Genomic DNA, 18415 nt, shown 5'->3' on the forward strand with positions numbered 1-18415 from the left:
CATAAATCCATCTTATGTAGTCTTTATCCATATAAAATTAATAAGTCTTAACCTTACTATATTTTAGTAAAGGCTTCTCAAGTATTTTGAAATTAGGTGTGTTTATCCACAGTCTTAAGTACTTTAAGAAAAATAAAAATTAATAGTGTTTCAAATGATAATGTAAAATTTCAAATAAAAGACATTCTTTAAGATGTCCTGCTATCAAATAAAACATTTAGAAAAAAAATATAATACTTGAAGTTTCTATCTTGTACATCGTTCTAGTGGAATATGCAAAGAAAAGAAGCCCTCCATTTTAATTGTTGTTTGTAGTTTCTAATAATAACTTATAAATCAATGTACAATTAGCTGTGTAGTCTGACTAAATTAATTACATAATTTGCCAGTTTTTCCCAGTATGGAGACACCAGTGAAACACATGGTGATCGGATACAATCTGCCTTCCCCATCTTACTTTTCTGGAGTCCCACATGGTACCCCGGGCCCTCTGTGTGGAAAATCTCTCCATAACCTGCATAGTAAGGCCTTGCAGCAGAGTTGTCAAGATCTGCAGTCATACAGACAGCATGATCTGTAATGAGTGCACATTTATACAACACAATTTTTTTAGTTATTTAATACTTACTGAGCCAACTGTTTACAAGGTCCGAGGTTTTTTTTTTTTTTTTAAAGACACAGTTGTTTAATTAACACTCTTAGAAAGATAATGTTAACAAATAATGAATCATTTTTTTTTTTTTTTTTGGTTTTTCGAGACAGGGTTTCTCTGTGTAGCTTTGCGCCTTTCCTGGAGCTCACTTGGTAGCCCAGGCTGGCCTCGAACTCACAGAGATCCGCCTGGCTCTGCCTCCCAAGTGCTGGGATTAAAGGCGTGCGCCACCACCGCCCGGCTACAAATAATGAATCATATATCAAGTTTGGCATATTAACTACAGGTATATACTTTTTTGTATATATAGGCACCAACATAATATTTTCTACTGTTATTAAATGAAGAGAACTAAATTTCCAAGAGTCATACTTTTCTCTCTAAGGATTTTAAATATGTTTTTAAGTTCGAAGTGAATGATGACTAGTTGATAATTTATCAATCAAAACATGAACCATTGCTATAGACATGGATATATCCAAATACATCAATTCTCACTTTAGCTGTTCCTTGGAAAACAAAAACAAACTTAGAAAAACTTAGAGAATCCTGAATGTCTCATATGGCTCATAATTACACACCAATAAGTGGTATGCTGGTATTTTCTGAAGTGAAAAAATATTAGATTACAAAATTTATTTTATCTTATTTGATTCTTGAAAGAGAACTAGGGTCTTATTTAATTATTCAAGATGATTGTTCCTAGCTTAGATTCTCCATGGTGAAGAACAAACAAATCAGTACATCTTCAGAGAAATATAAAATGTTGATGCTGGAAGGTAATATCAGACCTTTGAAACTGCCTGGACTGGCTGCGTTCACACTGTCATTAGCAATATCATGTATTTATTCTCTTGTTTATTGATGTTGCAAATTAAATCTTAGATAATATGTGAAGAATTTTTTTTTTCAATTAAAGCTGAAAAGGAAATACAATGTGTGAAAGAGGTTCCAGGTCAAATAACTGGCAGGAAGAAACATTTGCTGGGCTTCTACCATCTGCTTGCTTCCTACACAATCAAACCCTTGCCCCAGCGAAGATACTTCACACAAACCTAGAGCTCTGGGGTTTAATTTGTGTTCTGAGTGAGATAATCAATAATCTTTACTCTACAAGCAGGACAGCTGACTCCAAATATACATGTGGCCAATGGGATTTCTAGAGTAACCATCTAGAATCAAAACACGAGACCACAGTTCTGCCTAGTGCACCATGTCTCCAGGCTTTCACTTTCTAGTCCTTAGCCTTCATGGCTTCAAGTGTCTATTGGCTTCACTCTGCCTTGCTCAAACTATTTCTCGTTTTCCTGGACACTTATCTGTCCATCTCCTACACAGTTATATCCTCACCTTTTAAAATATGTTTCCTCATCTCCTTGACCTCACAGAGTAAGAAAAAAAGCAATGTAACTCAGCTTGATACCTATCATTCTCTAAGTTCTTGCAGTAAGGAATGAAAGAAACACCTAAGTGGCATTATGGACATCATGGAAGTAGTAAAGACAGCTTCCTGACTAAGGGAATTCCCCCCTTAATTTCTTTCATATAATTCCATAAGGGAACACTGCGTCTGTTTTCACAGAGCTTTCTGTCCAGACAATTAATTAGATGAAGGAGACACACTTCTTTGGAACAGTACGTACAGCTAAATGCAGTGGGTCAGCTGTCTTCATCAATTTTTCCCCTCCTATGTTCTACATCTATGTTAATCAATATAAATGAGATTAACCTGCAAATACACATACACACGCACACACATGCACACACATCTCAGATATGATTCATGTTTGTATGTCATTGTACATCATTATAACAGGAAGAAAGAACAAAATGCAGAGTTATGCAAATATTATCATAGTTTCTCTTTAAAAAAGTTCAAAATGCTAAGAGACAACTAAATCAGTGTAAGCAGGTGCCTATAAAATAGGAAGTATGCATTTGTTTCAAGAACTGAGGGGGGTTTCAAATTCACAGGATGCTGTCTACCAAGAGCTAATTAAATACAACTCTTTAAGTCATGAAGGCCCTCTTACTTATCTTCAAATGTTGATATCACTCTTAGTTTTCTTGCTTGAGTTTTGTTCTTTTTCTTCTACACACTGGAGTGGGCCCATGGCCTTTGGAGAAGCTGGGGGAGTCTGCTTCAGGTCTCTGCAGGCTCAGGCCCCCTCTGGCACTTTTCTCTGATGAAGAGTCATTTCCCCTGGAGGCTGAGCTTCTGAAAATTCTCTCATGCTGTGGAAACATTACCAAGAATAACCCGGGAAAGAGCAATTAAAAAAAAAAAAAAAAAAGCAGAGACTGTTCAGCAGATATTGTTCCCCAATAGCCAGCCCTACTGCTGTGGCAGGAAGAGGCCTTGAAGGGACCTGTGGGCATAAACCATTTGTTTTGCTACGTTTTCACACATCTATCTGGCTTCTCCTCATATGCAACTACTCTGATGCACAGTCAGTTAAGTTCTGTAATACTATGAAACACAGCCTTGGTAGTTCTCCAAGGATCTTACCCTACAATAACAAATGTGGCTTTACAGTTGGAGTGATGATGTCTAATTTTGCCAGCTATTATTGATTCAGGTGTTTGGGGTTTGCTTATTTTGCGGTGGTAAGGAAGGAGCCCAGAGTCGTGTATATGCCTCCTTTCCATTATACTGCCTTTTTTTTTTAAAAAAAAAAAATAATAATCAGACTGTTTTTCTCTCCCAAATCCTTAGGCCATGTCAATTATGTGATAGGACAAATAAGAAAGTTAGTGAGAGTTGATTGAAAGCTCAGAGTAGCAAATCTTCAGAATAACAGAAAATGTGATAATTGCCTTTTTATAGAAGCATCATCCAAAGGACGGGAGTGGATTTATTCTTGTTTGAGAGTCTGAAGCAAGTAGGGACTCATAGAAAAATTTCCAGAGGGAATTTCAAGTGACAACCCTCAGTTTTTCACAGTGGGAGGGCTGCCCATGAAACATTATGTCCTTATCAGGCAGAAGTCAAACAATAGCACGAAAACATGTGCATGACATTTCACTGGATAGAAAGATGTGATGAAGTAAAACTTTTATGGCCAACTCCCAACTCATTGGGATTTTCAAGCAATATGGACAGAGATGGACACCTTAAAGTTGATGATGTTTTTGCTGTTTCTATTGTTGTTGTTTTTTCCTCTTTAAAGTCTGAAGGATTCCTTGAATGAAGAATATTTACTTATTTCAGTCCCAAAGATTCTTGTAAGTAATAGCAAGAAAGCTGCTACGGAGTGACATCTTTATTAACACATCCTCCACAGCATAGCTTCTAGCATGATCTCTCAACCTCTCTCTAATTCCTATCTTCACATTTTTCCTTTCTTTTCAACCAAAGCTATTAATATTCTCAACTCCACTCTCTGGAACAAGACCCATCTATCCTTAGATAAAACCACTCTTAAATCTAGGTTTTAATGAAGGGGTTTTTCTACATTACATCTCCTATGTCAGACCCCATTTTTTTGTACTTTAATCCCTCATTTCTTTCTTCATTATTCTTTATTTTGGGGAAATACCTACAAACTGAACATGAAAAGCAAAATCTAATAATGCTCAACCTGCCGACTTGCTTCTATTCAAAGGTATGGGATCCTTTCCTTGGCCTTCTATACTGTCTGGACCCTGGGAAATGACTGCAGTCTGTTCAGTGGGAGCAATGCATTTGTTACACTTTACCTTGCTGTTTCTCTGGGGTCTTGGTGGTCACAAGTTTCCAAACAAGATAATGCCCCCTGCCTGCTGAGAATCACCTGTTGGGGGGCTTGTTTCCTCTACAGTCCTGCTTAGGACTATCAGTAAATGGATATAGATGACCTATCTGTAGAGAATGAACATAGAGAACACTGGGTTGAAAGTTATAGAAAACATACATGTTCATACTAAATAGTGGCTTGTAAAAAATGCTTTAAGTTCTTTACATTGTGGCTTCCTTGTAAGTAACATAAAAAAACATCATCTGTTTCTAAGGGCAATTGGTTTCAAAGAAATGAATCCAATTACAAGAGAAAGGATGCTATAAGGAAAACCCACTGAAATGTAATGTATTTTGATCTGCTTTTTCTGCTTCTGAGGATACATCTTTCCTGTCACAAATCTCTGTGGTTCAGAAAAATTCTCAGGTGGTATCTTTATGTTTGTAAAGCATAGATCTGCAATTAAATTATAATCAAAGAACTCAGACCAGATACAATTGTTAAATGATTGTTTTAATTCTCTTATTTAGTGCATCCTTAAATATTTCATGAGTGTTGTAATAATAAAAACTGCTAAATGGTTCATTTAGTTCTTCTAATTAACACAAAGAGTTCAAAAAGAACTGCATCAGTAATGGCTGCTATGTATGGATGCTTTGGACCATTTGTTATCAACTGTATTCACTTTCCGGGTTCAACTACTTTGCTTCAGCATAGTACAAATAGATGCCGTATTGGGGTGATGGCATCATGTATTAGGGGAGACTGAAATGATTGATAGTTCAATATGGTGTTGAAGCTTCATGTCTTGTGATCAGACTGCACAAATTCAAACCTCAATTCTACTGATTATTATCTGTGTGAATGTGGAAAAGTTCCTTTGTGTTGCAAGATTGGTCAGAATGGTATCACCTAGACCTAAAAAATATCAAGCTATTAAGGGACAATAAGTTATGCAATCCTCCCCACAACTCCTAGAGATCCACATATGCTTGATATTCCTGGCATGTGAGTTTTACTGACATTTGAATAATTGTTATTGTAGGTCAGAATTGGAGCAGGTCTTTTGTCCTGGGTATCCAAAAATATCTAAATATGTCCTTCCACCTGAGATCACAGTTGGTTTTATTTTGGTTGTCTTTTCAATGCTAGTTGGGAACCCTAAAAGAGAATGCTAGAAATACTTACAAAGCTTCTCTATTTGTCATTGTCCCCAATACAGGGTTTTGTATCAAAATCTACAGAACTGCTAGGCACTTTGGTTTTCTTAACACAAGGGTGAGATTTTATACTTTAGATCATTCAAAGTAACTGCAGTCCAGAAGGACACAACTCTTCAATAATTCTTAGGAGACAATTGAAGGTCTAAACATGGCTGGAGTCATTACCATTATTAAGAAGGAGGTTCCAGGGAACATAAATGGACATCAAACCCTGCTCACCTTTCTCACTTGTGTCAACAACAGAGAGTGACCACCACATTGCCCTGTGTGACAAGCTTCACAGTAGCTCCAAAGCACTAAGCAAGCACACGTCAGTATAAACGCTGACAGCCTTAATAATCAGTGTTTGCACTGCTGTTAAAATATTTTAATATGATAATTGGGTGGCCTTGCTCCTTTGTCCAAAAGCTAAATGTATTCTAGAGCCAAGCTTTAATTTTATGGCATATTTGAGATATGTGTTCAATGTTACAAGAAGCCCAAAGGGCCTATGTCCAGAGAAATTAACCCCAAGCCATTGCTCAGCTTAAGCCTTCAATTAAATCATAAAAACTACTCTGCTAAGTCATTCCTATTTTCATCCTGTGGATAATCTCTGAATTTTTCCCTTGTAACTAAAACAGATAACCTACTTCTAGTTAATATCTTATTTAATTTTAGTAACATGATTCTAAGAACATCTTTTTCTCTTTAACTGAATATGCAGGAATAAGAGCTAGAAAAGATTAGTGGTATATATAAAGATGGGTTATATTAAGAAGTCAATACACTCAAGAATAAAAAATAGCATAGGAATTATCTTTTAAAAAATCAGTTAGCTATGAAGAGACTAAAAGATAGGTCTTTTTATTAAAAAGCAAAGGCAAGGCTTGTGATATCTTTATGAGATTCTTGAGTTTAGAGTTTATGACTCTTCCAGTATATGCACCCTGTGTGTTGGTTTTTTGTATGAGATGACAGAGGCCTATGGCAAGAGTTGTAGAACATTAGAACTGAAATCTACACCCCATGCTGTGAAAAGAATAACAGTAATAGAACTTCCCGCTCCTTTGTTGATTCTTTTTATGGTTGTATCAGTAAGTCAGCGGAGGGGAGCTGCCCAGTGGAATTCACCAAAGCATCATTCTTCTGTTAAGGAAATCACCAAAGAAAAGCTTAATTAGATAAGAAAAATTAATGCTCTGAGCAAGTAAGACAATGAGTGGCTAGAAGGTACACCAAGCCATTCTTAAAACTTCTCTTATACAACAGAAAAAAATTAAGGTAGAAAAATGAAGCATCCAAGTTTGTTAACAGAGACACCTTCAGTTTATAGAGCTTTAAGTCTAGTCATGGAAAGACTCTTCCACCAGCACAGAATGAAGAGTATATCATCTGTGTATATTATTTGAAAATCTTCTGAGATTTGTCTTGAAAAAGAAGACAATAGTGAGGCAAACTAAAGATGACATTTTTTTGCACTTGATAGAATACTTATAAAAAGCAAGTTAGAAAAATTTCCTATTTCTATATAGAATAAGCTAGTTGTTATATGAATAGCAATACTGTAGGATGCAGTTCAATGTCTGATGAATACATCAGACACACAGAAACCAAATTTCTTGGAGTGAAGGCCACAGTTGAACAGTGCAGGAGGTAAAACTGTCAATGTAAATAGGAAGAAGAATTTGACAGAACTGGGATGCTACCTTTAAGCTAGGAGTACAATGATTAAGAGTGTTAGGTGCAGATTTTTTCAGAAGACCATTTTTGGCTTCATTTCAGAATATCAGACATGCATAATGATAAGGAAAAGTATATACTATTAATTACATTCCTCTTGTGAAGGAAAAACTAGCATGTCTAATGTAGAAAGACCAGTAAGTTGTGAAGAAGAGTCTAAACATGGAGTTCAAATCTGAAAGTGCACAAAGCATGAGAAGTGATGTGAGATCCACAGACAGTGAACAGTAAAGAATCTGAGACCACAAAACTCCTTTGTAACATTTGTAAAGCAGGTAAAACAGAATGAAGCTGCAACCAATGTAAATTTGATTTTTTTTTCTCTTCTAACTTCAAAGAATCAAAGGCTAGAGAAGTAGCTGAGTAGATCAACTGAATGCTGTACAGTAATGATAACCTGAATTTGATCTTCAGTACTAACACAGAAAGCAACTAGTGGAGAGGCTGAGATTAACAGATCACTGAGGATTGCTGGCCAGCTAGCTTTGAGGCATTCCAGACCAGTAAGAAAACCTGTCTCAAACACAAGGTGTAAAGATCCTGAGGACACAAGAGGTTGTCAGAACTGCACACGCATATACATATACACTCACAAAACAACAACAAAATAAAATCCCACAGACAAACCTACTTTGAAAAAAATAACGAAAGCTTTCCTTATGGTACGACAAATCTATCTTCTCATTACCCTATAGTGAAAGTCCATTTTGTGTTTGCTATTGCTTCTCCCCAGACTCAGATTAGCCCCAAAGAAGGGTGGCAAGTGTACAGCTCAGCGCAGGACCCTGATGGGCGATGCATTTGTACAGTGGTGGCTCCAGAACAAAACCTGTGTTCCCGGGATGCTAAAAGCAGGCAGCTCCGCCAGCTGTTGGAAAAGGTATGTGGCCTGTGTTCCCTGTGCATATTTTTATTGAAATCTATCATTCCTTAGAAAGGAATGTTTATGAATATCATGTAGTTGTCCTGGTCTTAGCTCTCTTTTAACATGAGCCTTTCCTGTGTTTTCAAAAGGGTATCTCAAGTTTCTGGCTATATTATTTGATTTCTATTGCTTTTTTTTTTTAACCTTTTGTAATTATTCTTTCTTAAGACAGATTCCCTACCATACATCTTAATATTCAGCCAATTTTTCTCTTACAGGGTTCAGGAAGCAAGGAGTGTTCTTCGGATGCTAACAATTCAGTCTCAGCTCTAAGGATCACACAAAGCTCTTTGAGCTCATACATTAGACTCTTACTAACCATCTTGCTAGGAAGTTAAAATAATGACATGAAATATGCAAGCTATCGGGACAGATAATGAATAATTCTGAGTGTTTATCATCATTTTCTAAATCATTCCTTTGAACATTAAGCTCTTCAGTTCCATTCAATGGCATTCTCCCCATAATTTACTTAAGCTGGATCCATAACAATCAAATGCAGAATGCCCTTGATTTGTTCCCTTTTACAGATGAGAGTCAGCTCATGAAAGGTTGTTTATGTGTATTTAGGAGGAGGAAAGCCAATGAGTGCTTCTTTCAATGGTCGCCATTCAGACTCGCACTGTGTGGGGTTCTGAATACAGCAGGACAGCTGGGGTGGTCAGAGCAATGCAAGGATGACAACATGTTTGAATTTTAAGTATCATGCAAAGAAAGAGATGAATTAGAAAGTGTGTTCTGTAGAGGACACCAAGCTCTCCACTTCACTCTGTGTCGTATCATTTTTGTGATTACGTACTCCAGACACTAAATGGGAAGTTTTCCACATGAAATTGAGATATCCAGGAGAATGAAAGAACCTAGCGTGCTAAAGTAAACAAATGTTCCTTATCTTAAGCCAAGCTACTACTTCCTTCTCACTGTCATAAGGTTCCCTCTATGCACATCATTTAGGAATCCTTCACTAAACAAGTCTGTTTCTCTTCTCCCTCTCCCTGGCACCATCATCTTCCTCTCTCTCTCTCTCCTCAAACCTCCTTATACGGTAAGAGTCCATTCTCCCTCAGGTGCCATTTTCATTAAAATCTCAGACTGTTAGAAATTATTATAGGCATATTTTGATTACTTTTGTGATACTGGTTTCTAGTCTTATCTTTTTAAGAAAAATTAAAATATACTTTTTAGTTACCAGGGAAATTAATTTTGGTAGAAAAGGGTTTAGCCTTTTAAATACACTTTTCTCTTCTATAAAATTGTATTTCTACTCAGATTACCGACAGTCTGAATCATCCTTTTACTTCTACATAAAATGCTAAGGAAGATTTTCTTAAATGTTATAGCTTCATATAATGTATTAGTATTGTGTGGTAGCATGTGGTGATATGTTGTGTTCCCCAATATTGTGCACCCTAATAAAGTTTATCTGAGGATCAGAGGAAAAAGCCAGCCACTATATTAAACATAGAAGTCAGGCGATGGTAGCACATGCCTTTAATCCTAGCGTTCAGGAGACAGAGATCCAGATCTCTGTGAGTTCAAGGTCACACTGGGAACAGAGCCAAGCATGGTGACACATGCCTTTAATCCCAGCACTAACCATAGAGGTCTGGAGGTCTGTACAGACAGACAGGAAATGATGAAGCTGGGCAGAGAGAGGAAATGAGATGGCAGAACATGAAGGCATATAGGTGTGGGTATACAGGAAGTAGATCTCTTTGGAGACTTGAGGTGTCGGTGGGGTGAGGTTGTCTGTGGCTTTTCCTATCCCTCTGATCTCTCAAGTTTTTTTCCCCAATGTCTGGCTCTGAGCTTTTTATTAGTAAGACTGTTTAGCAACTCATGATACATTTGATGAATGAACATTTGTGGCAAGAATTCACTAAAAAGCTGCTTGTGGCCTTACAGGTCCCCGGCTCAGGCCCGAGCTGCATTCGGCCTGAATCTCTTTGGCTTTTTCTCTCCTGGTGGGTGGTGGGCTCTCTCTAGATTCCTATCTCAGACTTCTACCACACTAGGTAGCTGCTTTGATATTCCCTAGGATGTTGGGGCATTCATTTTAGGCCTAAAGGCCTAGATACCTCACAGACTTTTCCCAAGGGTATCAGCAAAGCATGGCATATCAAGTTGCTGTAGGACTAAGCTCTGTCCCTTGTATTTAGACTGGGCAAAGCAACCCAGTATGAGGAATAGGTACCCAAGAGCCAGACAAAGCATTAGGAACAGCCCTTACTCCCACTGCTAGGAGTCCTACAAGTAGACCAAGCTACACAACTGTCGCAGATACATTGAGGACCTAAGTCAGTCCCATGCAAGCTCCCTAACTATCGGTTGTCTCTCTTAGCTCCTATGAGCTCAGGTTAGTTGTTTCTGTGGGTCCCCTTGTGATGACCTTGATCCGAAGGCTCATCGGATCCTTCCTCTCTCTCTTAAGCAGGACTCTCCTAGCTCAGTCAATGCTTAGTTGTGGGTCTCTGCAACTGTTTCCATCAGGGGGTTCTCTGATGACAATTGTTATTGTCACCAATCTATGAGTGTAGTAGGACATCCACATTTTTTTTTTCTCCAATTGGTTCTATCCTATGTCTCTGGGCCATTCTAGCCTCTGAGTCTTAGCCCTCCAGGCTGTGTCAGGAGTGGGCTCACTCCCATGGTATGTTTCTGAGGCTGAACTAGTCATTGGCTGACCACTCCCATAAGGACAGGCAGGACAGCCTGTATGTAAAAAGTTGTGTATCCCGGCCAGTCTCCCAATTCCTTCTCTGGAAATCTTGCCAGGCCAGAGTAGATGGCCAGTTCAGTCTACACATCTATCATTGCTAGGAGTCTTAGCTGAGGTCATCCTTGTTGATTCCTGGGAGTTTCCCTTGCACTGGGTTCCTACCTAACCCCAAAACCTGATCCCCCAAGTTCCCATCCCCACCCACCCCCAGTCCACTAGGAACTCTCTTCTATTTCCCTTTCCCAGGGAATTCCATGGCTCCCTCCTTGGGCCCTATTTGTTATCTAACCTCTCTGGATCTGTGGATTGTAGCCTGGTTATCCTTTACTATACACCTAATATCCACTTATGAGTGAGTACATACCATGTTTGTCTTTTTGGGTCTGGATTACTTCACTCAGGACAATTTTTTTCAATCCATTTGCCTTTAAATTTCCTGATGTCATTGTTTTTAACAGCTGAGTGATATTCCATTGTGTAAACACACCACATTTTCTTTAATCCATTTTTTTTGGTTGAGTGGCATCTGGGCTCTTTTCAGGTTCTGGCTATTACAAATAAAGATGCTATGAACATAGTTGAGCAAGTATCCTTGTGGTATGTTTGAGCATCATTTGGGTATATGCCCAAGAGTGGTATAGCTGGGTCTTGAGGTAGAGCAATTCCCAATTTTCTGAGAAACTGCCATATTGATTTCCAAAGTGGCTTTTCAAGTTTACACTCTCACCAGCAGTAGGGAGGTGTTCCTCTAGCTCTACATCCTCCTCAGCGTAAGCTGTCATTTATGTTTTTGATCTTAGCTATTCTGACATGAGTAAGATAGAATCTCAGAGTCATTTTGATTTGCATTTCCCTGATGGCTAAGCATATTGAACATTCTTTTATCTTGTGATTTGAGATTCTTCTGTTGATAATTCTCTGTTTATATATGTGTCCCATTTTTAATTTGATTATTTGGTTTTTTGATATCTCATTACTTAAGTTCTTCATATCCATTCAATCCTTACTAAAGGCATGGTTCTGTAGCAGGAGTCTTAAAAGTTTTTATTAATAAAATCAAACCTGAGGCAAGTTATTGGGGTGAACTCTGGAAGATCAGAGAGACAGAACAAGCCACAGCTAAGCTCACCTTAAATTCTCAGCTGGTCTTGTTTCCTCAGACTGGAAGCTTCTGTGTCCTCATCCCAATGGCTCTCAGCTGAACTGCTGCTCAAAAACCTGAAGCTTAACCAGCCAAATGCTTCTAGTTTCTGGTCCTCACACTTTATATAGCTTTCTGCTTTCTACCACCACTCCCTGGGATTAAAGGTGTGAGTCACCATGCTTGGTTGTATCCTTGAACACATGGATTTCTGCCTCTGGAATGCTAGCATTAAAGGCCTGTGCTACCACAGCCCATCCTAAGTATCTAGTGGCTTTTCTGTTCTCTGACCCCAGATAAGTTTATTAGGGTACAATATATTTTGGGGAACACAATACCACCACATGTTTCATTTTCTAAGTTTAAGCAAATATAATCTTTTCCTTTCTGAGTCTTTCAATGTTACTTAGCCAGTAAGCTGTAGTGTTATATCAGATTGCTTTTACATTGTTTTTATGTCATTTACCATATCACTAGTGGTCTCGACACTATTAATAGATGCTCTTTCTGTCCTATGTATTAACAAATGTATATGTTAATTAATAGCTTGGGTCTTAATGCACCAGAAATAAAATTGTTGGCCTAAAAGTTTGCTTATTAGCTACATAGGTTTTGTGTATTACTACAGGTATTCTTCATTGCCTAGGTCAATATTTCCTAAAATATGATTTTTGGACTAGGAAGTAGGTAACATTTTTACCAATAAAATCAATTCAAGGACACTATACACAGTACTTCACCTTGAAGATTTCAAAAGCAGTGTAAAAACCATACTTCCTGTAAAGTCCCACAGTCCATGAACTGCTGTTCTTATTGTTAGGTCAAAGCTAGACAAACATATTGAACTATGGTTTATTATTATTATTATTATTATTATTATTATTATAAAGTGGTATGAGTAACAGTCATAACTGAGAGTAAAAATACATTCGTGTTTATTCAGAAAGACCTCATACATTTTATTCATAAAAAAAAAATAGGACAGAGTTCAAAAAAGGAGTATCTGAGATGGGAGACAATGATTTGGCCAAACATTGTTGAAGTCTGTTAGGCAGATTCTCATAGTTGTGACAAATATCTAGCAAAAACAAGCTTACAGGAAGAATTATTTTGGTTCGTGATTTTAGAGGTTTTATTTTGTGGTCACTTGGTCCTGTTGCTCCTTAGCTGTAGTAAGTCTGAACATCATAAACAGAACCATAGAACCATGTGATAGAGTGATCAGCAGACTGGAAGCAGGGAGAGAGGTCAATGGAACAACTTAGACATGATACACTCCTTGATGACATACATCTAAAAACGTCTTCCCACTGTGCCCCACCTCTTAGGTTTCCAGACTGTCTCAAAATAACACTATCAAATGAAAACAAAACCTCATAGGTGCCGCCTAGTGTTCAAACCATAACAGAATCCCAAACAAATATGAAAAGCTGAACTACAGAACAGCTTCAGAGGGAAGCAGAGTTCATGAAGAAACACAGATGACAGGTCTCCCTATGAGTCACACAATGGAGAGTCAGTGTTCTGTATCATCAGGAAGCTTGCTCACGTGAGTCTGCACCAACAGGAGTAAGCTCTTCCTAAGAAGAGCTAACGCAACTCAGAGTCAAATCCTGCCCATTCCAACACTTTGAATGCTGCCCTATACCCTAGACATAGTCCTGCAATTATTCAAGGTGTATAATATAGATCACAACCAAGTCTCATAAAAAATTCTCTCAAAGTATTTTCCCATACCACAAATTAAGGTGAAAATTTAAATGAGAAGTTAGAGTAGCACATAAAATAAGGGACACTATTCTCACTCTATTCAGAATGTTTCCTCTTGCCCGCAATCTTCAAATTGTGTAGAATATGGCTAGGTATAGAAAATTCTTAGGAGGATATCACCCATGCTAATGACAAGTATCTTTATAGTCTGTTACATATTTAAATAGGTAGCCAGTTTCTTTAATGCAAACGCTTTTCTTTATTCATGCTTAACTCTAAATGAGGTTAGAAAATTACTTTGAAAGCAATGCTTTTATCTATGATGAAGTGTCCATGAGTTCAATGTCATCTCTAATTTTGTATTGCGCTAAAATTTTTATATGAAGTATTGCAAATATAATAATAATTTCAAATTAAGAAATATTTGTAGTTATATACTGCAGTCTCTGACAGTTATAGGGAGAGAAAAACTCTCCCTAAAATAGCAAGATCCTAATTACCATTATACTATTTGAAACCCAAGATGGTTTTACTCAGGAAATACGTATTGAGCGCTTATTCTGTGTTTGGTTCTGTGAAACATCTTGAAAGTAAAAGATGTAAGACACAGCCTCTGAGGAGGATCACAGACCAAGGGCCCTCTGCTGACATTGTTCAAGCACACATTGCAAAATTACTTTTAATATAAGCCAGACTGTCACATGCTGGAAACAGGATGGACATGGGGAGAATTAGAGATCAAGACAAAAGAGAAAAGGAATAAAAGAAAATTGACTTGTCTGACCAGAGGTAAAGAACGGAGGCAAGCCAAGGCACCAGAACTCACTGGCTGTTCTAAAAAAGACAGTTGTGAGCAATGTATCAACTAGGGTCTCTTTATAGCTGACTGGTATGTGCATTAAGCTTTGTAACTTTACCTGATGAAAGAAGTCTACCTCTGAACATACCACCATTTGTAGTTCACTATTTTTTCAATGAAACTAGCCTTTACTAATTATTAAGCAATACACATTTACTTAAAAACAAATAAAAACATTCACATCTCTAAAACAAAGAAATAATTGCAATCATATCATCTTTTTGTGCTTATTCATTGGTGCATTAACTTATGCAACCAAAAATATCATTTAATCAAAATGGATTTATACATTATACCATATACATACATTTGTGTTCATAGAGCTTTCCTCTTTCAGAAATTTAATATTAACATCTAATTATTTTCCTAATTCTTCTATGTGCAATTCTTCAGGATTTTCTTAGTAGATTATATTATCTTTTGCATGTGTGGCTGTATCTGAATTATGATAAAGGATTGAATTCTGAACCCATATTACATTTATCTCTTTTAGAAACCCTGCCTAGATGAACAGTGATTCTCAAGCTTTAAAAGTCAGCTGTAGGACTCACTTGGGAATCTTGATAAATATGCAGACTAATTGAGTGTCTTTGGAATAGTTCTGGAATGCTGATTTCTGACAAGCTTCCAGGCGAAGACAAAGCTGTTGCTCTGAAGAGAGTACTGAGATACCAGAGGTGTAGAGATCCATCTTAGTCTAGAATAATTTATCCTCATATTATTCTTCATTCAAGTGCTTCCCTCTATTAGAGGCTTCCCTTTGCTTTCAGGTTTTTGCTATCACAAAAATTAGAGCAGCCTTTCTTTCTTTACTGCACTCTTTCTAGGTCACCTATTTTCTACTTCTAAATAGCCTGGGGCTCAGTGAACCTGGGCCAGTGCCATCAGCTTAACATGTGTTTCTGCCTATCTATACGGCACGTTCTGTTTTTGCCATTTCCCAAGTCCCTCAAACATAAGCTATGCAACTTAGAAGGTGTTCTAACACTGCCAGCATTTATCCTGGCCAACTCAGTGTCACCCTTCAGAGTACTTAAAACAACCATCATGATGTAACTGCAGTGAAATCAGTATAAGGAGATATCAGGGTTCAATGTGCTCTTCTGGAGGGAATCCAGGTTCCTGCGTTCTAGAATTAAAAAAATAAATAAATAAATAAAACTGAGAAGGGTCACAGAGACACAGCAGTGGCAGAGCACAGTTTGCTACGAAAAGATCTGTTTTCAAGGGAGGAAGTGGATTGGAGCAAAGAGAGGGAGTTAAGTAGCTCTGTGTCTCAATGAACAAAGGATACAGGCTTTTATGTTACACACTCTGGGCTTTTTGGAGTCGTTTGCATTTGGGGCTCATTTGCACGTGTATAGGATTCCTTACACATTTCTGATGCTCTTAGCTCTGCAAAATAGTTCATGCATTGTGTGTCCTTGGCATTTTAAAGCTCTAACCTGAGATGTATGCTAGTATTATAATAAACAATAGACCAGCTTCAGACAGTCTGAGGATGCACTGTACCTGCTGCGATAGTGGAATTGAGTGGTGGAGAATGAGGGCTCCTAGCCTTTCTCTCTGCCAAGAAATATATACTTTTGTTCATCCTTTATGAAGTCTCCATCTCACTCTCTTCCTTATTCTTCTGCCTTAAAATTGTTAAACTCTAACTCTGTTGGAGGTGTCACTACCATACTGTAGCCAGAAGTTTTCTCCAGTCTTGCCTGTCCCCAAGGTCTAACAGCTGCTTATAAAATAATAATTCAGAGGCTTAATACTAATTACCAATTGCCTGGCCTATGGAATGCTTCTTGCTAGATAGCTCTTATAACTTGACTCATTTCTATTAATCTATAAGTTGCCATGTAACCCTGGCTTACTGGTACTTTTACACCTTGCTTTTCCTGGCAGCAGCTGGCGTCTCTCCTGCTTCTCCTTTCTCTTTTCACTATCTCTCTTAGATCTTCCTGCCTATCTCCATCCTGCCCTGCCATAGGCCAATGCAAGTTATTTATCAACCAATCAGAGCAACACGTATTCACAACGTACAGAAAAACATCCCACAGCACCATACACTGTTGCAAAATCCCTCTGACATTTCAGATGTAAGAAATAGCATTTACAAACACATTTTATCTCAACATGCATCACCTTGGGGCATTATAACCTTATGAGGCCTTGGAATGAAACTAATTTTAATTTTTTTCTAGTCTACTATCTTCTTGTTTTTTGGGCCATTTCTAATGATGTATGTCCAGTTTTTATAACATGCATAGGTACAATTTCCATTGGCTGGATTTTTTGAATGCTTATTGAAAATAATCTTGAAAATGTGACAAGCAGACATGCATTCATAGATTTAGTACTTCTGTTCTTCATGCTAATAATATTGTGATACTTTAGTAGAGATTGCATGTATCCACAAACAGAGAATAATATACAACCAATGGCTTCATTTGACAGGTACAGAATATGTCCCAGTCTATAGAAGTCTTAAACTTGAGAACTCAGAGAGATTTCCAGTATGTCTTAAAAATGGAAACCCAAATGAAAGGGCTGAAGGCCAAGTTTCGGCAGATTGAAGATGATCGGAAGACACTAATGACCAAGCATTTTCAGGTAGGTGTGAATCCTGCAGTCTTGTCAATTCCACGTAGTAGGCAGCTAGCATGTCACTCAGCTAGAAATCACTATGCCTTAGCCCATGCATGTATACAAAGTTAAGGACTCACTGGGGAGTCAATAGTCTTGTCAGTAAAAAATGACCATTAGTGGCTAGGAACACACAGAAAACTACTATTAAAAGAAAAAGAAAGTGCCTCCCAACCCTGAGGTATGTGGAGTTTCTGAGTGTGTATTAACAGGTAATTTACCATCTTGGACAAAGTGATATCCCCAGGAATGTTAATAATTAAGTCATCAAAGCTTTTTCAAATTATAAATTATTAAAGGAAACAATTATGCCATTGATAAAAGGATGTTTAAAGGGATGGTTTTCTAAGTTTATACAAACAAGTTCCTTTTTAAAGATTGCAAGTGGTTTAATGCCAACTGTCTAGAAACTAGAAATGGAAAAAGTATGTTAAACATGCTATGCAGACTTTATTAATGATATAGCACAAAGTCACTTGTTTAAAAAACTTCTGATAATGATACTTGAGCCACTATTAAAATAATTTATCTGCCTTAAAAAAGCATAGTGCAGAGTTTTCAAAAAGATCAAGGTTGTTCATATGTAGCATCTTTTCCCCCACTCTGTCAATTAGACATTGAGGTTCAGTCCTAGTGTAAAAGGAATGACTTGTATTCAAGTTTGTGGTCAAGGATTTTTAGCATACTGAAGACATATAGAGTTAGTTACAAACAGGATCCTTGCCAGGTACATTTTAAAGTGGTAAAAATCATCATGTTTTGGAATTTTCCCTGTAGCCTCGAGAAATTAAGGACAAAGGTTTAGATGACAGACATCAATACATAATCAGTTTGAAACAAAGAAAAAGAAGATATGAAAGTTGAGGATATTGAAAAGAGAGAAGGTTGAAGTGGTTAAATTACATAATTTGAGCTGAAGAGAGACTTAAACAAAACCAGAAGTGGGGGAAAAAGAATTAGAGCAAGTCCTAGAAGACACAATGCACTTGAAGATTATAGGAAATAAAACTTTGAACTGGATTAACAGGGAAAAAATGTGGGAAAATGGTAAACAGAAAGAAAGATAAGTTTTGAGATCAGGAATCCATGTCAACAAGATTTCACTGGG

General features: G+C 37.5%; 1 protein-coding gene across 2 annotated transcripts in view; it reads left to right on the forward strand.

The window, feature by feature from the left end:
- Olfm3 (olfactomedin 3) overlaps window positions 1–18415 on the forward strand; it is a 221288-nt gene that overhangs the window by 174565 nt on the left and 28308 nt on the right. For both annotated transcript variants that reach the window (XM_028856300.2, XM_028856299.2), the window contains exons 2-3: window positions 8047–8193; window positions 17119–17274. In XM_028856300.2, the coding sequence (XP_028712133.1) occupies window positions 8047–8193; window positions 17119–17274 (303 nt within the window). The remainder of the gene's footprint in view (window positions 1–8046; window positions 8194–17118; window positions 17275–18415) is intronic.

Source organism: Peromyscus leucopus, chromosome 6, assembly GCF_004664715.2.
Source record: "Peromyscus leucopus breed LL Stock chromosome 6, UCI_PerLeu_2.1, whole genome shotgun sequence".
In the NCBI taxonomy this organism is placed as follows: domain Eukaryota; kingdom Metazoa; phylum Chordata; class Mammalia; order Rodentia; family Cricetidae; genus Peromyscus; species Peromyscus leucopus.